Source organism: Chiloscyllium punctatum, chromosome 20 (assembly GCF_047496795.1).
Source record: "Chiloscyllium punctatum isolate Juve2018m chromosome 20, sChiPun1.3, whole genome shotgun sequence".
In the NCBI taxonomy this organism is placed as follows: Eukaryota; Metazoa; Chordata; class Chondrichthyes; order Orectolobiformes; family Hemiscylliidae; genus Chiloscyllium; species Chiloscyllium punctatum.
In genome coordinates, this window is record NC_092758.1 from 25,007,788 (window position 1) to 25,034,727 (window position 26,940).

At 38.4% G+C, this 26,940-nt stretch overlaps 1 protein-coding gene across 2 annotated transcripts in view; it reads left to right on the forward strand.

The window, feature by feature from the left end:
• Positions 1–20,749, forward strand: part of LOC140491968 (protein KIBRA-like) — a 154,463-nt gene extending 133,714 nt beyond the window's left edge. For both annotated transcript variants that reach the window (XM_072590508.1, XM_072590509.1), the window contains 3 exons: positions 5,737–5,967; positions 10,241–10,368; positions 11,020–20,749. In XM_072590508.1, coding sequence (XP_072446609.1) covers positions 5,737–5,967; positions 10,241–10,368; positions 11,020–11,086 — 426 coding nt within the window. In that variant the 3' untranslated portion in view covers positions 11,087–20,749. The remainder of the gene's footprint in view (positions 1–5,736; positions 5,968–10,240; positions 10,369–11,019) is intronic.
• Positions 20,750–26,940: the final 6,191 nt, after the last annotated feature.

Sequence of the window (26,940 nt, forward strand, 5' to 3'; positions counted from 1 at the left end):
GGACATTGGTTAGGCCACTTTTGGAATATTGCGTGCAATTCAATTGGAAGGATGTTGTGAAACTTGAGAGGGTTCAGAAAAGATTTACAAGGATATTGCCAGGATTGGCGGATTGGAGCTATAGAGAGAGGCTCAATAGACTGTGAATATTTTCCCTGGAGTGTCAGAGGCTGAGGGGCGATTTATACAGGTTTATACAATCATGTGGGTCATGGATAGGATGAATAGACAAGGTCTCTTCCCCATGGTTGGGAAAACTAGGGGCTTAAGGTGAGAGGGGAAGCATTTAACAGTAATGTAAGAGGCAATCTTTTCACACAGAGGGTGGTGAGTGTATGGAATGAGCTGCCAGAGAATGTGGTGGAGGCTGGTACAATTACAACATTTAAAAGGCATCTGTATGGATATATGAATAGGAAGTGTTTAGAGGGATATGGGCTGGGTGCTGGTAAATGGGACTAGATTAATTCAGGGTATCTGGTCAGCATGGACGAGTTGGACTGAAGGGTCTGTTTCCATGCTGTACATCTCTATGACTCTGTGAACATTGATTACATTTTTTATCAGTCTGATGAATGTCCTGGTAAAGGAAGTGGTGAAGGCTGGTACGATGACATTTAAAGGGCATCTGGATGGGCATATGAATAGGAAGGGTTTAGAAGGGATAGGGCCAAGTGCTGGCAAATGGGACTAGATTTTTTTTAGGCTATCTGGTTGGTACGGATGATTTGGACCTAAAGGTCTGTTTCTCTGCTGTATATCTCTATGACTGTGACTCCATTAATAATGGGCAGATTTGTTCATAGTCAGTAAATTGTGAGGATGATTTCATGCAGGCACTTTCCCCTTGCTTCAAGTCCAATATGACAGGTAACTCTTTCAATTCTCAGCCAACAGTCATATCACTGAGCCACTGTGAGTGTAAGACATTAAAATTCCTACCCTACCAATTAAACATTCTGTATCCTTTCTACTCTCATTATTTCTTTCAAATGGTGTACGACCTCAGAGAGGACAATGGATGACGACTAACAGCCCAGGTATTATTACCCGTGTTAGACCTGATGTCAGATACTTCATGGGATCTGGACACTTGGAAAAACTATCTTTCAACTCTACCGCACCTCTGATAGAACTGTTATATCAGTGGAATGTGCCCTGAGCAGGGATGGCGATGTAGAGCTTTTGAACGTTGACTGAAAGGTCCGAATTGCTGGGATCGTCTGTATCTCACTGTTACTTCCCTGGTCTGCAGGACAGCTATCATAATTTTGGCAGAAGCATTTCCATGTTAGTAAGGAGGATTCTATTTTTTTTTCTTTCTTTTATGTTATGGGGTACACTTGAGTGGTTTATGTAATCATTTCAGAGGACAGTTTAGAGTTAACCAAATTGCTGTGGTCCTGAAGTCACATGTAAGCTACACTGTGTAAGGGAGCCATGTTGTGGAGGTGATAGTGTTGGACCGCGGTGGACAAAATTAGAAGTCTCCAGGTCAAAGTCCAACAGTTTTATTTGAAATCACCAGCTTTTGGAATGCCGCTGACGAAAGAGCAGCACTCCAAACGCTTGTGATTTCACTTCAGTCTGTTGCATTATAACCTGGTGCCGTGTGACTTCTGACTGTGTAAGAAAGCCAGATTTCATTCCTTAGAGGGCACTTGTGAATCAGGTGTGTTTCTATGAAAATGTATGCTAGCTTCATCATCTCTAAAGAATTTCATTAGTTGGTGGAATACAAATTCCATCAGCTGTTATTAAATTCCCATTTGGTAACATTTGAACTCATGTTCCAAATTATTTATTTGGGCCCTGTCAGTTGCTAGTCCTAAAACTGTTACATGACTGTCCCTTTGGGGAAGGTTTAAGTTGGTTTTGCAGGAGGGTGGCACCATAAGATGGAGGAGCTCAGTTTCAAAACTAGTAAAAGGAAGTAGAAGAATAGTAATCAAAAAAATAGAAGACAAACTAGGCTTGGCAAGCATCCAATAGAATCAAAATAGAGAGTAATATTGAAAAGGCTGAACTGAAGACAATGCATATAACACTTGCGAAAAGGTCAATGACTCAAATGTACAAGTTAAGATAAATCGATATGATTTAATTGCCATCACATAGACATGGTTGCAGGGTGACTGAAGTTGGAAATTGAACATGCAAGCATATTCTAGATTTAAAACGAATATACAAGAAGGAGAATGCCTAATAAGGGATGACATCAGGGATACACTACTAAGAGTGAGAATCAGGATGTAGAATCATTTTTGGTAGAACTGGGAAGCAGCAAGGGAAACATATACTGATGGAAATTGTTTAGAGAATGCTTTACTATGGTAGTAGTGTTGAACATTTAAGAAATTAGGAAATTGGGGACTTAATGAAGTAACAGTGAATGACTTTGCATGTAGATTGGGCTAACCAAGTCAGCATTAATACTATGAGGGGTGAATTTCTGTTTATGAGTTGGTTTTGTGGAACAATAAGTTGAGCCAATTAGGGATTGGGTGAATTTGGATCTGGTGTTATGCAATGACAAGACAAATGAATAACTATGTTGTAAAGGAACCATTGGGAAATACGGGTCATTCTGTTATAATGCACATTTCGTTAGTGCAACTTTGCTATAATGCGATTGAAGAATTGGAGACTGTTTTGAAAGTGCGAACTTTTAAAGCGATTCTGGCCCCATTAGTTTAAATGGTTCTGCTATTAAGTAATTTTGTTATAACACAGGGTTGCATGAGAACAGAACTACCATGTTATAGCAGAACCGACGGTAATGGTTATAATATGACTGTGCTTTAACTGACACTTGAATGTGACAGTTCATTCTGGAACTAAGTTGTTAAATCTGAGCAAAGGAACTGAGGATATGAAGGACCGATCAGCTGGGTTGGTTTGGGGAAATACATGAAAAAATCTTAAGGCGGACAGGCTAGTATTTAAAAGAGATGCCAGAGGTTCCACTAGAAATCCGCATGTCTCTAGGGCAGAAGTATTCAAAGAGGGTTATTAATGACCTTTAATGAAGGAAATTAAAGATTGCAAGGAGATGACTTAAAAGTGTACCATCAAAATGATATATTTAAGGATTATGACCTAGGAAAGGAGGACCAAGAAACTGATCTGGAAATAGAAAAGAAGATGTAAATGCGAGGTAACAATAAATATAAAGATGTACTATGAAAGTTTCTATTAATATATGAAAGAAAAAATATTAGCAAGGATAAAAGTGGGCTCATTACAGGTGGGACAGGGAATTTAGCGTGAGGAGCAGGGAAATGGTGCAGGAGCTAATAAGTTACTTTGCATCTGTTTTTAGAGAAGATATTACAGAAAATCTCCCAGAAATATAGGGTAACCAAGATTTGTGAGAAGATTTGTAGCTCGGGTGCTCATTGTTGTGGTTCTGTTTGCCAAGCTGGGAATTTGTGTTGCAGATGTTTCGTCCCCTGTCTCGGTAACATCCTCAGTGCTTGGGAGCCTCCTGTGAAGCGCTTCTGTGATGTTTCCTCTGGCATTTATAGTGGTTTGAATCTGCCGCTTCCGGTTGTCAGTTCCAGCTGTCCATTGTAGTGGTCGGTATATTGGGTCCAGATCGATGTGCTTATTAATTGAATTTGTGGATGAGTGCCATGCCTCTAGGAATTCCCTGGCTGTTCTCTGTTTGGCTTGTCCGATAATAGTAGTGCTGTCCCAGTCAAATTCATGTTGCTTGTCATCTGCGTGTGTGGCTACTAAGGATAGCTGGTCATGTCGTTTCATGGCTAGTTGGTGTTCATGGATGCGGATCGTTAGCTGTCTTCCTGTTTGTCCTATGTAGTGTTTTGTACAGTCCTTGCATGGGATTTTGTACGCTCCGAAAGCTAGTGTGCTTCTAATTAAACCTGTTGGACTATAACCTGGTGTTGTGTGATTTTTAACTTTGTACACCCCAGTCCAACACCGGCATCTCCAAATAGAAGACATCAGTGTGAATATAGAGGTAGTAATTGAAAAATTAGCTGGATTAAGGGTTGGTAAATTTCCTAGACTACATGAACTTTGTTCCATGGTATTATTCCAGGAAGTAACAATAGAGATAGTAGATGCATTGATGGTTATGTTTCATAATTCTATATTTTATAGGAAGGTTTCTACTGGCTGGAAAGTAATTCCACTGTTCAAGAAGACAGGGAGAGAGAGAGAGAGAGAGTGGAGAACCTGTAACTTTAACATCCAAAGCAGGGAAAATGTTAGATTATTTTGTAAAGGACTGTTGACAATATATATAAATGATTTGAATGTGAGGACCAATTATAATATGTCCAATTTTTGTTGATGACACCAAATTGAGAATGCATGCAAGACAGGCTAAATAAATGGAGCAGAAGATTGCATATTGAAAACATTGTTAGTAAGTGTGAAACTATCAGTGAAAGGGGAGTGGCCACTTCTTCCAGCTTGGCTTTCTCTGGTTTGATTTTTAACAGTAGTGTGGAAAAAAGCTGCTGGACCCAAAGAAGCAGGTCCAGCCTGGAACTCTCTCTTTGACTTCTATCCTGTAAGAACTTGATTTTACCTTTTGTGCCCAGGGATGTTTGTGGGGATTGTTGCAAGTATTTGGAACAGCATCATTTTGTTGGGATGATCTGTTGGGTTTTTAGAGAGGTTGAGTTATTCAGTATTCTGTTTTCTGTTGTTTGTGTTTCAATCAATGTTCTCGTAAATAAATTCCGTTTTGTTTAAAAATAAGCGATTTGACCAGAAACATTTCTTATGGAATATCCATGTTACACCTGCTTAAAACAACTAGCAAAGTTAGGGTCCGGGCTACCTTCTTGAAGTATTTTGAGATGTCTGGCCTAGTACATAACAATCGTGTAATGGTAGAGGAGAGGGGAAATGGGGCATCAGCAATGACAGGTGGGTGACTGACCTGGCCATGCTTCTTCCAGATATGTGGTCCCTTGATCAGGAAGTGAGTGTCTGACGATGGACTCCCACCCTCTCTGTGTCTACAAGGATACAATGCCAGGATTTTCAAGCCTCATAAGTGATGCAACCCCTGTCCACCTCTGGTATATACCAGCAGTAGTCAGATGTGATCTTAGGTTGGCATTAATGAGCAGCAAGGTATGATAACAGTGGTCCCAATCGTCATCCTTTTGTCCGATTCTTCATGTCCAAACTTCTGGGAGGAAGGCATTTAAGTTTTCCCTATGTACGTATTAGACCACACAACCATTAATTGAATGTTGATTCAACTTCTGTGAAGTGAATCTGCTTGATATTTTAAGCTGAGAGATTTGAGGTGAAGTGAAATAATATGGAATCATTGGGGTAGTTAGATTTAATTGAAAATAACTATTAGATTGGGTTACACCAACCATCTCCCAGGTTTGGTGGGAAAATAATTCTCAATATTAGGGGGAGTTGTGATTAATTCATACAAATGATCTAATACATAACAACTAAAAGAACTTGGGGTAAAAAGGTGAGAAAATATGAAAAGGAACTGTGAAACTTAAGCATGAGCTAATTACTTATAATACTAGTAAGTTTACATTTAGTTTAATACTTTGTATACCTCAGCATTTCACCTGATATAAACAAATAGTTTAATTCTGTCATTCTTTGACAACACAGAAGGGTATTATTGGATTTGTTGGCTTCCAGTTTATAAGTGCATATAAGTTCTAAGTCATTAGATTTCCCACTCAAATAAATTCATGATGTAAATTTTGTATTTTCCAGCCTTCAATCAGAAGGGTAGGATCAGAAAGGCTGATGCGAACCTCTTTGGATTTGGAATTGGATCTACAGGCATCAAGGACCAGGCAGCGCAGGCTAACACAGGAACTCGATACCTTGAGGGACCTGAGACGACAAATTGATGAGGCCAAAGCCAGAGGAGAGACAGAACTGCCTCAGTGGGTGAAAGAGGATGAGAGGTTTCAAACTTTGTTGAAGCAAGTTGAAAAGCAGGTAGTGTATTAATGTTATTAATTTTCAGTTGTGCATAGTAGTTAGGTGAGAGCAATGACCCAGATGATGCGTACTGCTTAATTTTCTTAACTGAAAGTTAAGAGTTGCAACTACAAACCGCTCATTGATTATGAAGGAATCCTTAACTTTCTTTGGCCTATGAATCAGGAGGTAACAATATTTTGTTGAGTTGGTGCACCAATTGCCTGCAAGATTGCCATAATCATTTTAGAGTCATAGAGTCACAGAGCTGTATAGCATGAAAACAGACCCTTCAGTCCAGTTATCCTAAACTAACCAAGTTCCATTGCTAGCACTTGGCCCATATCCCTCTAAACCCTTCTTATTCACATTCCCATCCAGATGCCTTTTAAATGTAATTCTGCCAGCTTCCAAAACTTCCTCTAGCAGCTCGTTCCATACACGCACTACCCTCTGCGTGAAAATGTTGCCCCTAAGGTCTTTTTTAAATATCTCCCCTCACCATAAACCTATGCCCTCTAGTTTTGGACTCTGCTACCCTGGAGAAAGACGTTGGCTTTTCAACCTATCTGCGCCCTTCATGATTTTATAAACATCTACAAGGTCATTCTCATTTGGGGAAACAACCACAGTCGATTCACCCTCTCCCTGTAGCTCAAACTCTCCAACTCTGGTAACATCCTTGTAACTCTTTTCTGAACTCTTTCAAGTTTCACAATAGCCTTCCTGTAGCAGGGAAACCAGCATTAAACACAGTATTCCAACAGTGGCCCTACCAATATCCTGTATAACCGCAATATGACCTCCCAACTCGTATACTGAATGCACTGACTAATAAAGGCAAGGATACCAAATGCCGCCTTCACTATCCTGTCTGCCTGTCCTTTCAAGGAACTGTGAACGTGCACTCCAAGGTCTCTGTGTTCAGCAGCACTTCCCAGGACTTTACCATTAAGTGTATAAGTCCTGCCCTGATTTGACTTTCCAAAATGCAGCACCTCACTTATCTAAATTAAATTCCATCTGCTACTCCTTGGCCCACCAACCCATCTGATCCTGTTGCATTTTCAGAGCTCAATGACATTTTAGAACATAATCCTTTATCCGCAAAGTTCTTTCTCGGTCATGTAATAGGAAATTACTTGATGACTCTTTTTTAATAATAAGTTTTAGATCATATACAGTGTGGAAACAGGCCATTCAGACCAAAAGGTTCACACTGACCCTCCAAAGAGTAATCCACCCAGACCCATTTCCCTCTGACTAATGGACCTAACACAATGGGCAGTTTAGTGTGGCCAATTCACCCTAACCAAATTGGGTTGGTGTACTTTTCTATTGTGACTTGTGTTCTTTAGCAAGAACACCTATTAGCAGAAATGTGGTATTGCAGAGCCAAAATACTTGCAAGATGGGCGTGGCTTCATTATTTTAGCAATGTAAGATTATAAAGCAGTATTTACTTCAGTTTATTTCATAATAGATGAAAAATATACTGTTTGGTGTTATAAAAAATTTCAAAGTTGCAATTATATTAGATATTTTAAATTTTTCATGTACAATTCTGAAAGTTGTAAGGAGCTCCTTTTCATTGCTATTTCAGAATTGTAATTTTGCATCCCATATCATAGATTTAAATAATTTGTAAAACAAGGCTTTGCTCAGTTTACTTCTTTGCATTTCTTTCATGTGCCTATGTCTGTTCGAATTAATATTGTATGTCCTGACGCCACCATTATGTCATGGGAGTTGTGTATCAGTTCCCTGACAGAGGCAGTTAAGGGATAGAACATATAAATTCTGGGATTAGACCACCATGTACTCTGTAGCAAAAGCAATGGTTTTTAATAGGAGATTTTAACGTACATTTGATTGTGATAAGTTTCTTGAGTATATTTTGGGTAGTTTCCTCAATAACATTCCTAGAACCATCAATGCAAAGCTAATATAATGGATAAAGGTAGCTAAGGATATTGCTGTAATCTTGGGAGACGCTGAAAATATCATATGCCTGGATCCAGCAGAGGTGGAGAGAGGAGAAACAAAGCCATCACTAAATATGCATATTTTCAAATGCAGCTCATCAATACTAATGAATCATGATGTTTCAAAGGCTGTTACTTTATTACCTGGATCTTTTTCAAACTAATGCTCAAGTATGAAACATAAAATAGTCGCTTGCCGAGTAAGGTTTGCTGGGAGAGTGCAGGTGAGTGAATGTTGTGAGCTGGCAATACAGAAAGTGTCCATTTAACATAGTATTACTTGAATTGTTTCCCTTTAAATCATAAATATAGTAATGACAATATATCTATTTAATGTTGCTAGTTCTACTTTATCATTTTTGTCACAGAGTTGCTCCTCTGTGGTCTGTATGTGCACAGGACCTTTCCCTCAATGATTTTGCTTTCACCCTCTATTCTCCATGTCTCCCGGGCTCTGTCCTTACCTTAGTGCCTGGGGTCGTCTTCAGCTGCTCCCTTCTCCTTCCTCTTAACTCCTGAATTTGCGCTGAACTTCTAGGCTGCAACTAATGATAAAAGTACATCAATGCCAATGGTCCTGCAACTTCAAGTCTCCTTGCACTGAACAACTTCTGCCATTATGTGGAACCTGGTCAACCTAAAACAAGGCTCTTCAATCTTGTTGTGTGAGGGATCACATTCAGTTTTTTTCACCCAGTGGATCAGTGAGCATATTTCAGATTTTGTAAGTAAATATAGTTCCTTCTGTAAATGTTCAGCAAAAGAGGGACAGTAAATTTTCAGTATATTTCTTTTAGCTCCTCCCCCACAAACAAAACCCTGCATAGGTAGTTGCTTCATTGAAGCCTGTCTCCAGGCAACCTGTTTCCTGCTTAATCCAACCAGGTGAGGAGGGGTGATTGGCTTCCCTCTTTTTGTTAAATCCCTCCTGGCTGGTCGCAACTAATATTTTATTTGGTTTTTTTTGCATATAGTTATACTTCCATTAAACTTAGTTACCAGATCAAGGAAAGATGACTCCATCATACACTTGAGTGAACAAGAGTAGAATTTTATTACCTATGTATAGAGAAAAAAAGATATTTAATTGCAAACACAGGTAATAAGCTCAAAACAAAGAAGGACAGAGAACAAAGATGCCTATGTCAACAGGAAGGTTTGCATTTTAAAGTTTTCAGGAGTACTTGATGCTGCATGAGTGGAGTCAAAGTCTAATGATGTCTTGTTTCTTCAGGAATGGTGAAGCTTGCAGATAATCTGTCTTTTTGGTGGATGGTAGTTTTTGCAAGCTTTTCACTAGCATTGGTTTCTGAGATTGAGAAATTATGAACTTTCAATGTCATTGTCGTTGTCAGTCTACAATCAACTGGCTTTCTCTCTCCATTGTTCAAAGGCTGTCGTTAATGTGTTGTTGATATGTGTGTAATCGTTTCACTCCAAACTGGTGGTTTTCATCAGACTTTCATCTCAATGTGTGAATTTATCATGCACGTTTGAGTAAAACAAGAGATGCAAATTTTTTAACACCTCATCAGATTTCATTGCCCCTTGATGAAAATGATAATTCCAATACAACCGATTTGTTATATTCCACGTGGTTTCCTTGGGCTTTTAGATTAATAATGTCATTTTTTAAAAGCAGTTTTACTGTATGACAGCCTCATCATGTACAGTATTAAAGTCAACTGATGGAAGTTGAATATTGATAGTACATTATCACAACAATCATCGCCTACTGTAGCCTCTCCCCAGTCTGTTCTTCCCTTGTTCCTGTTCTCCAATGAAGCCATTGTCATGAAACACTCACCTTACCCAGAAAACTCCGTCTGATCACTGCTATTTATATGGGTGCATGCATTGAATTTGGATGCAAGGTCAGTTTGTAGAAAGTATGAGGTTGTCTTTTGGAAATTGATTTTTATTAGCTGTGAGAAAAAGTATATGGTGAAGTCTCAATGGTGACCAGAATTTTAGTGTGTAGAATATAGGTTAATGATTCCTTTAGATATAGTTCTCCCTTAGCATTGTTTTTCATAATTACCAGATAGCCATTTTTAAATTTCAAGAATATATTTATTCCATCCATCTGGAATAATAAGGTTAACAGAAAACATGAAAAATTTCTCCTTACTAAGATTTTCATAAAAATGAATTACAACTATTAGATCTTTGTCATGTGCTTGCTGTCAGAGCGAGACCACTATTTTTAAGAACCTTATTGATGAATGTAGTATTGCTTCCTTGGATATAATGCAACTTAATTTAAGTGAAATAAGTTAGAAAGTGTTATTTTCTCATTGCATCAGGCGGAGCAAACAAAAGAACAACAGAAACAGGAGAGCAAAGTTCAAAGGCTTATGAAGAAAACATCGAAAGAGGTGAACAAGTTGCGAGAAGAGAGTCAAAAAGAGCCCCTAGAGATGCAATCATTCTGGTGAGTTATAACTAGCAGTGGGAATCATTTCACCTGCTGCATTGAACTGCTGTTTTCCTTTTTTTAGATTAATTGCTTTCTTTTCTGCTCCCATATCTTTCCAGGCAACACCTCATCTAGCACTGAAGTTTTGTACTAGTGCTTAAGAGTTGAAGAAGTGTGATTCAGTGGCTAAGTTCCCATTTTTGTTTTTGGTTTCCCCCTCCATCCTCAAGTAGTGCCAAGCCCCGCTTGGTGTGTTTTTCATAACTGCCCAGGAAGGGTTAATAGCTGATAGTTAAATTGTCGGGACAACAACCTGCTCTTCTTAATCCTCTGGAGACATCCGTTTAAATCAACGTTTCGGGCATAAGCCCTTCATCATGAAACGTTGATTCTTCTGCTCCTCGGATGCTGCCTGACCTGCTATGCTTAGACTCTCAACTCTGAGCTCCAACATCTGCAGTCCTCACTTTCTATCTGTTTAAATGCTCCCTGTTTTCTTTAGTCTTTCAAACTCTGCTATACTTTGGACAGTTGCTATTCCTAACTAGTTACATCTACGTTTGCAATTTGCATAAAAATATCAAATGTGTTACCAAACAGACCAGCACAAAGTATTTTTCATAAATTGCCAATATTTTTGATTGTGAATTATCCATGTTCTTACAGGGAGAAGATGGCATTTTTCACAAGAGGAAGGGGAGGTATCCTTCCATTACCAGCTGATGATGTATGATCAGCACAAAGCCTTTTAATTATTTGCAGTATAGTCTCTTACTGCTGATTTTTTTAACATGGTTTAACTGAAGTTACATATTGTGATGGTACAGATATATTTTGTAAATTTAGAGAACTGTTTTTGTAGTCACTGCATTGTTCGAATGTATTAAAACCTACACTTCACCATATGTCGAACTCTTGTAGAGGCAGTGTAGCATAGATTAATGTTAAACTAATTTGTACAGTTTATATTTCAAAGTTTGTAAAAAAAAAACAAAAAAACACATCCAAGAACAAAATCTGTTGAAAATACTTTCAAAAAGAAATATTGCTTTCAGTTTATTGTACAGTAAATAGTTTTATAAATGTTAAGCTGCAATAGATGAGGCACTAATTAGAAGCTGTGATTAAATAACATTCAGTATTGTTTGTGATGTCGTTGTCTTGAGGTACATCAACGGAAGCTCTACATTCTTCTGTCAAGATAGTCTGTTATCGAATATTGTAAACAAAGCCCCCTTCATTTTCTCCAGTATATATTTATAAAAGTTAGGAAAATTTACTTCTGGAAATAATGTTATGTAGTTTTTAAACAATGTGTATTGTATTTGTATGCAAGTTGAATGATCTTTATTTAAGGGAAAAATCTAGTTTTGACACTGAATGATCAGTTTTAGGACCAAGTAAATGACGGTTACTGTTTTTGTAACTAGCTCTGTTTACTTTGTATTCTTCTTGCTGAAGCTGGGAAGAATTGGAAAGTCTTAACAATGTTTGTTCTTGTGAAAGAGCCAATTCCAGCTTGAGTGGCATCAGGTACCTCTCCTGCACTTAGGGTAATGCTATGTGCCAACAGCCATTGGTTATAGGTACAGAAAATTCTGGCATTAATAAACTTTTTTGAGTAATGCTGCTAATAATATTATGTTTGTTAAAATTAAAATGATGCAGATTTATTATGGATTTTTTGTTTGAGCTGATCAGGAAGTGATGCTCACAGGGCATAGGAGAGCTCAGAAACAAAGGAAATTGCTGAAGAAACACATTTTGTTGAAGCTTCTAGTCTTGCACTGATTATTTCTAAAAATTTACAAAAAATACCATTCAGTAGCAACATAAGCTGCCTCAAGCCAAAATGGCATTCTGCACACCACATAAATGAGTAAAATGATATGAGCTTCTGTGCCATTGCAATGCTAGAAATGTAAACAAATGACAGGTGGATCATAACAGGCAGTATATTCCTTCAGCTATCCACAACGTGAAAAGTACTGACTTATAACCAACCAGTCTGCATTTGCAAAATTTATAGCAATATCCAACTTTGGATGTGATTCCATGATTTTGGATAACATTTGCTACATCAATCTGAGTATGCAAAAAAATTATGATGCCAACCAAGTTGAGATGATCAGCCAGGCTCAAGATGTGGCACAGTTACATGTCATGAAAGTTACATTTATTGATGAACGGGGCCCTGTTCTTTGCAGACGGAAAGAATATATTTGCTCATTGCCTCTGTCTCAATTGAACAAAATAGGTGATAGGCATTTTCAGGCAATTCCCTCACAAATCAGTTATCCTGGCCTGTTTAAAATTTGAACAATGGTTGGCAATTAACTGTCAGTCATCATTAACTTCATTGATATGCCTTTACCAATCAGAATCTACTGACAACCAATCAGCACACTTCACATAAAGTATAAATGTTATGTTCCCTTATTTTGTAAATTGGCTTGATGCATTCAAGATGACAATCTTTACCAATATTCAAGTTCTGTACTACCAGTCATTTAAATAATGGAAAGTAAGGCAGCAAGTAAACTATGCATAATGCATTTGTGAGTTCAGTTTAACAGTCTGATCTGATTTGATTTGTATGATTTTATTACTGTCACATGTACCAAGATACAGTGAAAAGCATTGTCTTACATGCTTTACAGCCAGATCATGCTATACAAGTGCATCAGGATAACAGAACAGAGTGCAGCATACAATGCTACAGCTGCTGAGAAGGTGCAGAGAGACAGATCAACATTAACATGGGAGCATGGCTAACAGAAAATTCAATCCCTTGTATGCATGATGTTCTATCCTTGTCAAGCGTTCTATCCTTGTCGAGCATTCTTAACTTGTCAATTTCACACCACATTTTCATTATTTAACTTATATCCTATTCTGGAGCAACTAACTCTGGAAGCTATGGTGTGAGGGAATAATGCATGTTGTGCCTTTATGTAAGTGGGAGATGCTGATGAGTCTTTCAGAGTGAGGGTTTCTCTTGAGAATGAGAGAAGGGGGAGGTGGTGACTGAAATAACTCCATGAAGGCTGATATGCAGTGACCAAGTCACCCTTTATTTACACCTGCATAGTACATGATGCTGACCCAGCTAGCTCAGAGCTGGCTCCTAGAATGAACATAACCCCTGACACTCCTGTTTTTTTTTCTTTCTCTCCACACTATCGCCTAACTGCGGTAGTGCTTATTTATTCCCCCACACCCATGTTGTGTGTGTGCAGGTGTAAACACTCCTTTTTATATCTGTCAGACAGGACTCCCTGATTGGACCAGGTTAACAGCCCCAATCAGGGAACTCCAACTCCATGAGATCCAACTGGCTGACCTCATTCCAATCACCGCTGGTTGTCGGGCTGAAGGTTTTTCATGTCCCTAGTATCTGACTCAACCACATATCCCTTTCAAAGCTGCCTGGACCCTCCTTCCTTCCTTCACCCCAGGCTATTACCTGTGCACAGAAACAAAATAAAACAGAGTGAAATGGCATACCAGAAGCTTAAGCCAGAGAACAAGCAACAAAATTCCAGTATGTCCACGACATTTGGTCATTTGTCACATTCCCAAATGGTTATTTGGACTTGTACACTCTTAATTTATTATTCACAGAATGTGTACATCAGGCTAGACCCACATTGATTGACCATCCCCAATTGCTCTTGGGAAGATGTTGGTAAGTTGCCTTTTTGAACCACTGCAAGTCCATATGATACAGGTGCACTTCTAGTGCTCCTAGAGAGTTCTAGAATTTTGTTTGTGAATTTACTGACCTCATTCGCCACACTTTGTCTGATTAAGGGATTTCAAACTGAACTTACTTATAGCACCAGATTCCATAAATGTTTAGAACTGAAGATACTGGCCTACGTTGTAACAATGTTGAATAAATTGCTGCTTGATTTACTAAGGATCTGACTGCTGAAGCCCTCAAATGTTTGCAATGCACACTTAGTAGTGCTGCAATGGTGTCATGCATGCACAGACCCCAACAGATGATGTCATTTTGTTTGGTGGTATTATGTCATCAGCGCTGGGCATGCACGTCACAAACCAATGACTTCATTACACTATGCAGTGTGACATTACTGGCACTGTGCATATGCACAATGGAAAACATGCTGATTCACCTGAAAATAGAATGCTGCACTATTGTGGGATTCAAAATAATTGCTTTAAGTAGAGAATGTTATGATGTACACACGAAGAAAAAAGTGCAGGCAAATGAGAGTGCAGTTGAAATTGATAACGGCAGAAGTCACACGACACCAGGTTATAGTCCAACATGTTTATTTGAAATCACAAGCTTTCAGAGTATAGACCTTTCATCAGGTGAAGGGCTACACTCTGAAATCTTGTGACTTTGTATAAAGCTGTTGGACTATAATCTGGTGTTTTGTGACTTCTGACTTTGTCCACCCCAGTCCAACACCAGTACCTCCACATCATGAAATTGATAATGATGGCAGTTTCAAGCCTCTTTCTACATCCAAAACATTTTGTTCAGTTTTAGTTGAGAGATGCATAATTTTTGTAACTTCTTTTATGCTGTTTTAAAGCATTGATTAAATATTAATTGATTATTCATTCCTTTTGACCTTCCTTGCTCCCTGATGGGTATGAGTGAACAATTCTGTGCTTCTTTTGGAAAACTGAAGATTGAGACCTTTGATGAACTCACCTCAAAATTGGAGATCTTTTAGCAGGCGGAAGAGAGTTTGCGATGGAGTGTAACACTTTTAACACATCTCCCATAAAACTGACCTTGGTGCCTTCAAGGCTTTCATCCATCGATATCTCAGTCACCACCTCCCCCTCACCCAGTCTGTTCCCTTCCATGCCCCTCTAGTAACAGCCATGATTTGGAGATGCCAGTGTTGCACTGGGGTGTACAAAGTTAAAAATCACTCAACACCAGGTTGTAGTCCAACAGATTTATTTGGAAGCACTAGCTTTCGGAGCACTTCTCCTTCATAAGATTGTAAGACACTTTTGCTGTTAGTTGTGTCTGAAAGCTAGGGCTTCCAAATAAACCTGGTGGACTATTAATTGGTGTGTGATTTTTAAATCAAGTAACACTCCTGGATCCAATATGTCACAACAGTGCAGTAAAGCTTGACTCTAATTCCCATCTGCCACCCTCATCAGGATTTAACCCATTTAAGTGTGCTGATTTGATGCCAACTTTTCTTAACTGGCAGCCCATTTCACAAAAAGTGCAAGTAGAGTTTCAGAGGAAAGTTAACGCGCATGCTGTGTGATGTCAGCATTTCCATATTTGTACTAAATTCTCACATTACAACATTACTTTCTAATCCATTAGTTTTACTGTGTTCGAGCATTGAAACTTTAAACTAATAATTTCCTGACAATAGGAAGCCTAAACCTCAATCCAAATACACCATTAACTGCCTCATTTATAACATCACACAAAAGCACAAATCCCAAGATGATGTTATATTTTGTACTCATTGCTGTGCACAACATTTGAAAATCTGCACCAATTGTATTAAACAGTGTGTGATTTTGACACTTACTGAATTGGACTAAGCATAAGGAAAAAGTAGTTTATGCAAAAATGATGACTAATACATCTTATGGCTGTTGGCACTAGTGTTCACGGTGCAATACAGGCCAAACAGATTTCCTGAATTACTCATTTTAATTGCAGCATCTATATTATTCCAACTGATTACCTAATGAATTCATATTTTAATTGTGACTTAGTTGAATATAAGTAGCCAATTCTAAATTATGCAAATTTTACTTTGTCAAAAAAGTTTTAATTTACAATAAATAAAGAATTTGTGTCAATTCTGAAAGGTAGAAACAGTGATAAGACTACTGAAGAAGGGTAATATTGGACTTGAAATGTTAATGCTTTCTCTCTCCACCGATGCTATCAGACCTGCTGATTTTATCTAGCTCATTCTGTTTTTATACGTGATAAAACCACGTTTGTATAACGACTTTATTGGTGTGCTTTCACTTCAGAGTTTGCATCAAAGAGAGGTACTTGCTGCCATTGTGGGACAGTAATCCCATATTAATACAGGAAGAGAGCTTTCCATAAAAGTAGTTGTGTTTTTGTAGTCTGTTGTTCAATTTATTTTCCAAGTTAGTTTGTGATCATTGAAGTTTAATTCTGTTTTTTCTTTAAGTGATGGTATGATGAAGTTATTAAGGAGAACGCAACCATTTTTTTCCAAAACAAAGGTGTTAAATTTCGACAGTTTACTTCTGTTTTGGACTATATGTTCTGTTTCCACAAAACAGTGATATGCTCACACCAAAAAGGAATCTCCATCCTTTTTGCTTTCACAGTGCGTGTTTTGGACTGACTGATTTACTTCCAAATTAAGACCAAACTCAAACATTTCTAGAGATTTCAATGAGCCCAAGTCCTTAATAAAGCAAAACGCTATACAGTTTTAAATATGTAACTGATCATTCATTTTCTTAAAAGTTGACTAAATATCCTGTGTAACAGTTGTTAAAACTTGGGGATTTTATTGACCTTAACTATGTTTTTCCCCCCCTGTCTAAACTTAGTGTGTCATAATTAGAACCTTTTTGCTACTTTGGGCGTCAGACTGAATAGTTTATCTCGATTAATCTATAGAACGAGTACCTTAGTTTTCTTTTTGCTGGCCTGTTAAATGAAAAATTCAAATTGATGTTGTGTTCTAAGTTCTTGTTCAGGTTAATGAAAATAGATTGAAGCATATCTTAGTGCCACAAATTGATATTTTGTCCAATGTGTTCAAAATTTCATGCAAACATTTACATTTCCAACAAAAGTGAAGCATTTTACTTGAATTTAAAAGAGAGGGAAAGAGTTTTTTTTAAAATAAGGTTGACACAATGTATGTGTTTTTAAATATATACAAATATATTGAAACTGTACTTGTTTATTACTAACTTTGGAACAATTTGAGACTGCTTAGCTGAATAGTGGCACACTGTGTGTGTGCAAGGTCATGTTTCATCATGTCAGTCGATGAGACATGTCAGTGCTATAAAAATAGCTGGATGGACAGTTAGTTAATGAGGTGAGAAATTACCAAAACAAAATCACAGCTTTGTTATAAATTAGCATCCATTCCATACACAATTATTTCTGCTTCATTAAAAATGTATATGTAATGCAATATATTGTGGAAAGAATTAAACAATTGATCAGTTTTCTTTCATATGTTCCACATAAAATCAGAAATTACAAGGATTTGAATTCCCTTTGTAAGGAGGAATCTCAAATATTAAGAATCATGACCAACATTCTTCCCTATTTATCTGCTATCATTTATAGTTGAATGTTTTCCTTCTAAGTTGCTTAGCACAGCATTACCCTGTAGATTCTACAGGGTTTAATCAAAAGTCTCAGTCATGCCAGCAATTTTCCATGTTAGTGTGGCAGAAGCTAGTCTGTAGGATTTACTACGTAGATTTTCATATTATTCTATAATCTTGGATAATTTCACGCCTGTTAATTTTTGACCATTGTGTGAGACAATGGATTTCTGCATGGGACAGCATATGTGTGCAAATCGTGGCACTTGAAAAGATTTGTGCTTGTGAGTTGTCAAAATTTATCACCTTTATTAGAAAAATATTTCCAGTTCTCTCATAATTAAAATATTAAAGGCTGCTATTTTATATTTGTGTCACTTAGCTTTCTGATAATATACACAATAATATTAACAATAGTCAATCGCATTCTTGATTTTCATAGTGGTTATTTGTTAGTTCTTATTTATTGTCCAATATGTGAATTTGATTGGAATTTGATTTTCTTAATGTATGAAGTGGGGCAGAAGGGGCTCGATCGAATTTTATAGTAATTTTTTGTTTCATTATATGCTGGCAGTTACAGTTCATACCACGCAATCAGTTGATAACAGGAAGCACAATTTCCGGTTGGCTGACGTTGAAAAGAAAAATAGTATCCTAAAATAATTTTCATTATTTGACTTCAGAATTCAGTTGAGAATGTTAAATACTAAAATAGGTTGTTAAGTTTAATTTCCTGTTTGTCAGTTCAATACAGTTTGTGTTGTTCTGTGGAAAATCCTTTTCGAACCATTTGTCTGCTGTCTTGATTGTACAAAGCAAATGAAAAATGTGGAGAAAAATTGAAGATTTTTTTTCAGTTCTGAAGAGGTCACTGGATCCAAAACATAAATTCTTTTCCCTCCACAGATGCTACCAAACCTGCTGAGTTTGTCCAGTAATTTCAGTTTGTGTTTCAGATGCCCAGCATCCACAGTTTATTATTTTATTGTGCCTTTCTCCTTCATGTGTTTGTCCAGCATCATCATAAATGCATTTTTGCTATTCATTTCAACTGCTAGTGGGGTTTCATTATAACCACGATGACCAGAACCCACACTGATTTTCTTTTGGACCCATGAATCAATTTTTATACTGTTAATTTGAGGATTCTTGGTCAGAATAATGGGGTACATTGTGCTCTTTAATGCTGTGCAATCTTAAATATTAATTATAGTCATTGTAAAAAGTGGACTGGAAATGTAAATTTGATATTCTTGCATTTGTCCTGATGAGTAAAAGACAAAAACTTCAACAATATCTCTCTCTTCACAGATAGCGGAGTAATAAACTGGACATATTTAACATTTATTATAATACACGTTAGAGCTCCACTAGGTTGTCAACTCTAACTGTCAATACGAGAAGATAGTAAGGCTTAATTCTGAATTCAGCACATTACTTCAATTTCACATACACATAATCTGCCTTGAAATGACTGGAAAACATCTTTTTTTATCTTCAGTTACTCAGTGATCAGTTTTCATGAAATATTGGTCCATAAATTGTGGGGAAATCATTTCATTTACACAGCCTAAACTTTCTTCCTTATTCATTCTCTTTTCTACATGTCTCAAATCTTGTTGCATCCTGTAACAATGAACTTCCTGCCTAATATTGTTCAATTTGCACTGGGATGTAATTGAGATGTAACTACTTCCTTCACAAATAAATCGAGACATCTTTGTGACCAAAGGGTTTAGTTGATTTCCACCAATTTTTCAGGTCTTTTTACTTTGTGTGCATGTGACAACACAAAAGAAAAGCACCTGTTCCAATGTTGGGGCATAAATGTAACACCAGCAGATTACCTGTTCTTATGAACATATCTTTGTGCTATTTCACTTTACACCAAGGCAAAGAGGCAATGTTATTGAAAAATATACTGGTATGTAGCAATAACACACCCTTTTAAACAATCCTGCTTTCACATTTTTCCACCAGTAATACTTTATGTAGAACTATATTTGGTTGAATAGTCAAGTTTTAAAAGTACAAGTTTGAGCTTTAAGTGTTACTATTTTAAAAAATTTACACCTTGGCTTAAAGAGATCTTACTCAAAAGTGACCTAGGAATCTCACCAATGATGAAATATGTTGTGATGTATCACTCTAATTGTAGTATTATAGAGTAAATTTTATTGTGAATAGTGGAACACATTCCAAGTGGCTGTTGCCTGAAATACTGGATCACATTTCCATTACCGCATTTCCTTACTCTGATGTATCAGAAAGCAATTTCCATGGGAAAAGAAATGAGACTGTAAATTCAGCTATGATTTCTGACAAGACAAGCTTGCATTTCTGTTGCTGTATGACTGGTTATATCTATCATCACCAAATGAAGATCCTTATATATAGTTGCTCTTCCTGTGGTGAAGATCATTGCGTTAAAATTGAGGTGAATTTCTTTTGGCAGCTGTTTCCGGTCATAATGAAGAAGTTCCCTTTATCTGTTTCTTTTCTTACCTTTTAGAATATTTCCAACCTCAACTTGTTTCAGATAAAGTTTTTGGTCAGGAATTTTAGTATTCATACTGCACAAAGTTCATGTGTTCATGTACCATTTGGGTTGTGTAAAGAATATGAACTTTGACCTAATTTATCTTGTTTACAATCCTTCAAAGAATGTGGTGACCATATTTTGACATTTTTCTTGTTTGTCCTAACACCAGTCCATAACTTGATTCATAAAATGCAGGTTTGTTGATTTATAGAAATTCCTTCTTATGGAATAAGACGTGAATCCTCATTTTCTGATGCATAATTTCAGAGCTGTCTTTGTGTACGGCTTTATGTTAGAGTCATGGTTTGTTATCAGATTGCAGTTGTAACATTCATCTATCTTCTCATCTACAAGGCCTGACAGTAGTGAACATGCCACACAACCAGCATTGAATGACCAGCATTTTAATCATGATCAGATCTTTAGATCTGTAAATATGTCTAGCTTACCTTACTTGTACATGATGGATTTGGATGCTTTCTGGTGTTTTAAACCTTGTTCTTCATCAGTTCTTTCATTTTTAAATAAATACTTATTTTAGAAAAAAAATCGAATGAGTGATCTATTTTTTGAAGCTTAAGCAAAGCCTGTTAGAAAGTTGATCCAGTCACAACAAAGGAAATATGATGTATTTCCAAGTCAGAATGGTATGTGTTTTTTTTCCTGTCAGTCTATTGCTTTTGTCCTAATAGATAATAGTGATCCCCAGGTTTATCAGAATCTGCCAAGTAAGGCTTGATGGGTTTCTGCAGCACAATTGTAGATGGGTTACACTGCAAACAAGGTGTATAGGTGGTGAAGTGAATTAATTAGATTAGATTAGATTACTTACAGTGTGGAAACAGGCCCTTCCGCCCAACAAGTCCACACCGCACCCACCGAAGCGCAACCCACCCATACCCCTACATCTACCCCTTACCTAACACTACGGGCAATTTAGCATGGCCAATTCACCTGACCTGCACATCTGTGGGAGGAAACCGGAGCACCTGGAGGGAGAACGTGCAAACGCAACACAGAGAGTCGCCTGAGGCGGGAATTGAACCCGGATCTCTGGTGCTGTGAGGCAGCAGTGCTAACCACAGTGCCACCGTGCCGCCCACAAATGTTTCAGTGGATATGGTGCTGATCAAGCAGGCTGCTTTGTTTTAGACTATGTTGAGCTTCTTGATTTGTGCCTTGTAAATGGAGAAAGACTTGTGTAGGTGTGTGGCCATACAGCAATCAGAAATGTCCGTGTAGAGAACAAATTGACTTTGTAACAGTAACAGTAAGCTATTTGAACACGTATCAATCTTAGAAATTGTGCAGTGCAAGAACTTGGCTGTGTGCAGCAAACAAAAGTTAGAACATTGGTCAGAAAGTGAGTCATTCTCCACAATCTGACATGCTTTTATAGTCACAATGTTCATACAGCTAGTTTGATTAGATTTCTGGCAATTTATAACCCATTGAGAGTTGATTGTAGAGGAATTGGTGATGATAATGTTGTTGAATGCTAAGGGGAAGTATTTGACTTTAATTTAAGATGGTCATGCCTGGCACTTAAGTTATATGTGTTGTTTGCCACAGATTAAGTCAAATATGCCTGTGGTCCAGGCTGTATACAGAATGGAATATATTGTTGTTTGAGAGGCTACAAATGGAACTGAATACTGCAATAATCAGCAAACATTCCTCCTCTGACCACATATTGGAGGAGAAACCATTGCTGAAGCAACAGAGAATGGTCACTCTTAGGATACTGACTGAAGGAACCAGTCTGGATGAAACAATTGGCAACTTATAACTACAACATTTGTGAGTCCAGTCAGCATTAAGATTTCCTCCAATTCCCACTTCAGACTAAAGAATCTTAGTAACATTGTTTGGACCAAAACTGTGATGAGATCTGAAGCCATTTGACCAGAAGAAAAATTAGTAGGTTATAAGTATATTCATGACTGAGATAGACAGGTTTTTAATAAATAAGGAAAGGCAATCATTTTTTTAATGGGTAAAAGTCAGGAAAGTGGAGTTGAGGATGATCAGATTGGTGATGGTTTCACTGAATGGTGGAGCAGGTCGACTAAATGGTCTGCTTTTGCTCCTAATGGTCTTCTGGATTTTGAAATGAGATTCACAGAACAACTCACTTAATTTCATCACTCATCTTGCATAGCCCAGTTTGCTCAGGCTGATAAAGTTTCACTCATAACTTTCACTAGCATAATCAGGTTACAGGATGTGTTCAATGATTATAGAGTTTCACACATCCCAGACACATCTCTGATTAGTGCATTATAAAGCTAAACACTGATGCACATGCCTCAGTGCAGATCAATTTGTCTTGCTAATTAACTGCTTCATGGTGTATATTCCAAAACAGTGTCATCCCTTGTGTGTGTTAGGAAATAGTCTTTCTACTAGTCTGGTTCCAATATTAAATCATTGAATTGCAATGTGCACATTCCAGTTGTCCCATCCCCTTGTCAGTATCTGAGCTTTATGACATTTATTTGACTATTAATTTCTGCATCTTCTTGATATAACACTTCACAATACTACCATTGGCAGGAGGTCATATTTCACTTGCCTGGATGAGTGCAGCTCCAACAACACTCAAGATGATTGATATCATCCAGGATGAAGTATTTCACTTGGTTGCCATTCCATCGTTCAACATTCAATCCCTCTAACAGTACACATTGGTAGCACTGTTTACCATCTACACAATGTACTACAATTTCTCATGAAGGATCTTTTCATTCCAAACCTGCATTGCTACCATCTGAAGGGACAAGGGTAGCAGATGCATGTTGTTCTCTTCCATCCTAACTTTGAATAATGCCACTGTACCTTTTGCATTACTAGGTCAAAATCCTAAAACTCCTTTGCTTACAGCACTATGGGTATCTCAACACCTCTACCTGAAGGATTACAGTGCTTCACAAAGGTGACTCACTTCTATCTTCAGGACAATTGAGTATCAGCAATAAATGGCAAAATCCACCTCCAAAAACAAATTTTAAAACTACCAGCTATGGTATTCTGGTTTGGATAGTTCACTTTCACCATGCATCTTTACAGGGAATTGAAGATCTGTCTAATTATCATTAACCATGATGTGGAGGTGCCAGACTGGGGTGTACAAAGTTAAAAATCACTATTACCTGATGAAGGAGCAGCACTCTGAAAGCTTGTACTTCCAAATAAGCCTGTTGAAATATAAGCTGGTGTTTGTGATTTTTAAGAAGATTTATAGTTCGAGTTGAGGTCCTGTTTGTAATTTTGTTCGCTGAGCTGGAAGGTTTGTTTTCAGATGTTTCAGCACCATACTAAGTAACATCAGTAAGCTTCTGATAAAAGCGCTGGTGCCTACTTTCTAGGAATGTCCTACTTTCTATTTATGTGTCTAGGTTTCTTAAAGAGGATTATATCATTTCCAATTCTTTTTCTCAGAGGATGGTAGATGGGGTCCAAATTGATGTGTTTATTGATAGAATTCCAGTTAGAATGCCAGGCCTCTAGGAATTCTCGTGCATGTCTCTGTTTAGCCTCTCCGAGGATGAATGTGTTGTCCCAGTCAAAGTGCTGTCTTCCTTAATCTGTATGTAAGGATACTAGTGATAATGGGTCATGTCTTTTGCTGGCTAGTTGATATTCATGTATCCTGGTGGCTAGTTTTCTGTCTGTTTATCCAATGTCGTGTTTGATGCAGTCCTTGCATGGTATTTTGTAAATGGCATTTATTTTGCTGGTTAATTGTATAGGGTCCTTTAGGTTTATTACCCTATAAGTGTGTTGGTAGGTTTTTGGGCTACCATCGTGCCAAGGGATCTGAGTAGTCTAGATCATTTCAGAGATTTATTTGATGTAAGGTCATGTGGCTAGAGTTTCTGGGCATGTTGTGTCTGCTTGTTTGGGTTTGTTGTTGAGAAATTGGTGGACTGTGTTTATTGGGTACCTGTTCTTCCTGAATACACTGTATAAGTATTTCTCTTCTGCTGTTCGTAGTTCCTGGGCGTTGCAGTATGTTGTGGCTCGTTGAAATAATGTCCTGATGCGGCTCTGTTTGTGGGTGTTGGGATGATTGCTTCTGTAGTTAAGTATGTGGTCTGTGTGTTGTTTTCCTCTAGACTCTGGGTTGAAGTTCTCCATTAACTATTCATTCTACTGTGAAATCTAGGAATGGGAATCTGTTGTCATTCTCCACCTATTTTATGAATTTTATGCCAGTAAGGATATTGTTGATGGTGTTGTAGATTTCCACTAGTTTGTTCTGTTTTGTGATGACAAATATGTCATCCACATAGCAGACCCAAAGTTTGGGTTGTATTGTTGGGAGGAGAGCTGTTTGTTTGTGTCTCTACATTACTGCTTCTACTAAGAACCCTGATATTGGTGATCCCATGGGTGTTCCATTGATTTGTTTGTAGGTCTTGTCATTGAATGTGAAGTGGGTGGTGAGGCACAGGTCCACTAGTTTGAGGATGTTGCCTTTGCTGATGAAGTTGGTGCTGTCCAGTGTTTGGGTCCTTGGTTCCTCTAGTAAAGCAGTCGGTGTTTCTTTGGCCAGTTTGATGTTAATTGATGTGAACAGGGCTGTTACATCAAAGGAGACCATTATTCTGTCCTCTTCTATCTTGGTGTCTTTAATAGTATTCAGGAATTCTTTGGTGGAGTGAATGGAGTGACATGAGTCTTCTACTAGGTTTATCAGTTTTTGGTCGAGTTCCTTGGCTAGTCTGTATGTCGGTGTGCAAATAAGCAGACACAACACTCCCTGACACTCTAGCCCATGTCCTTCTCTCAATCCTGTCAGACCAGGCCTTGTCAACACATGGGTTGCTACCACAACCAACCCAATGTCAGCTGCTATTAGCCCCAATTAGCCGCTATTGATTCCCCCAGGCTGACCATTACTCATTCTTTTTTCTGCCCAACTGTTATTTTCACTCCACTCCATTGCACCTATTGTTTAGTTCCGCCCCGCTCCCCCCCCCCCCCCCCCCCACCCCACGCCAACCATATCTTCAACATACAGTATCCTAGCTACAATCAGTTCTGAAGGGTTACTGAACCTGAAACATTCCAATGACTGTTCTTCAATCATTAGAGGATTTGAGGACTTATACACTTAATGGTAAGGTCCTAGGGAGTGTTGCTGAACAAAGAGACCTTGGAGTGCAGCTTCATAGCCCCTTGAATGTGGGGTCACAGATAGATAGGATAGTGAAGAAGGTGTTTAGTTTGCTTTCCTTTATTGGCCAGAGTATTGAGTACAGGAATTGGGAGGTCATGTTGCGGCTGTACAGGACATCGGTTAGGCCACTGTTGGAATATTGCGTGCAATTCTGGTCTCCTTCCTATCGGAAAGATGTTGTGAAACTTGAAAGGGTTTAGGAAAGATTTACAAGGATGTTGCCAGGGTCAGAGGATTTGAGCTATAGGGAGAGTTTGATTAGGCTAGGGCTGTTTTCCCTGGAGCATCGGAGGCTGAGGGGTGACGTTATAGATGTTTATTAGATCATGAGGGACATAAATAGGATAAATAGGCAGTCTTTTCCCTGGGGTGTGGAGTCCAGAACTAGAGGGCATAGGTTTAGGATGAGAGGGGAAAGATATAAAAGAGATCTACTGGGCAACTTTTTCGTGCAGAGGGTGGTACGCGTATGGAATGAACTGCCAGAGGAAGTGGTGGAGGCTAATACAACTGCAACATTTAAAAGGCATCTGGAGGGGTATATGAAGAGGAAGGATTTAGAGGGATATGGACTGGGTGCTGACAGGTGGGACTAGATTGTGTTGGGATATCTGGTCGGCATGGACAAGTTGGACTGAAGGGTCTGTTTCCTCGCTGTACATCTCTATGACTCTGACTGTGAGGGGATTGTTGTGAGTGGCTGAGGAAGGATTGTGGTTGAGCTGAGTTGCTATTGGTAGATCTTTTTGCTGGCTTAGGCCTAATGCTAACCAGAGCTATTGTCTCAGCAAGTGCCTGCACCCCAGGCCAGTGTGTCTAAAATAGTAACGGTGAGTGTGAAGAAGATATGCCAAATGATCAGGCCTTCTTCATGAAGGGCGTCCTCCTGGATTGCTCTGAATTCCAAGCAGCAGGATGGTCCCAGCACGGAGTATTTTGATATGGTCTTCTGAAGTGTGCAGCAAAGTGAGCATCTCCTGAAGGCATTTGAAGAGGAAGGAGTTGAGGAGCCCACTCTGGTCTGCCTGCACCACTGGTGTTAGTCTTTCCTGCGCAGAGGAACTGACTAGTTACCAATCCACATATATTCCAACACCCTCCCTCTGAAGTCCTGGCAGCAGATGTTCTGATCTTCCTGGGAAGTTGTGTTCAGTTGGAAGGAGGCAGCACTGATGTTGGAAACCAAGCCTTTATCCCCTTCTCTATCTGGACAGATTACCAGAAAGTGCTGGAAATGTGGTTTGGATGGGTTGGAGCACGTGTACAAAATTCAGAGAAGCGTATTGCTAAGGTGACGCAGAAATTGAGCTTACAGGAGCACCTCTCCCTCTTCATTGCAGGTAAAAATCTGTACATCAGGTGTAAAGTACTCTCAGTATTGTTGTATGTGGCACAGCTCATGTTCATTCCCTGATTCTGCACCACTCCTGTCACAGAAAAGATTTTTAAGGATGTTTCCAGGGTCAGAGGTTTTGAACTATAGAGAGAGGCTGAAAAGGCTGGCTCCATTTTCCCTGGAGCATCGGAGGCTGAGGGGTGACTTTTACAGAGGTTT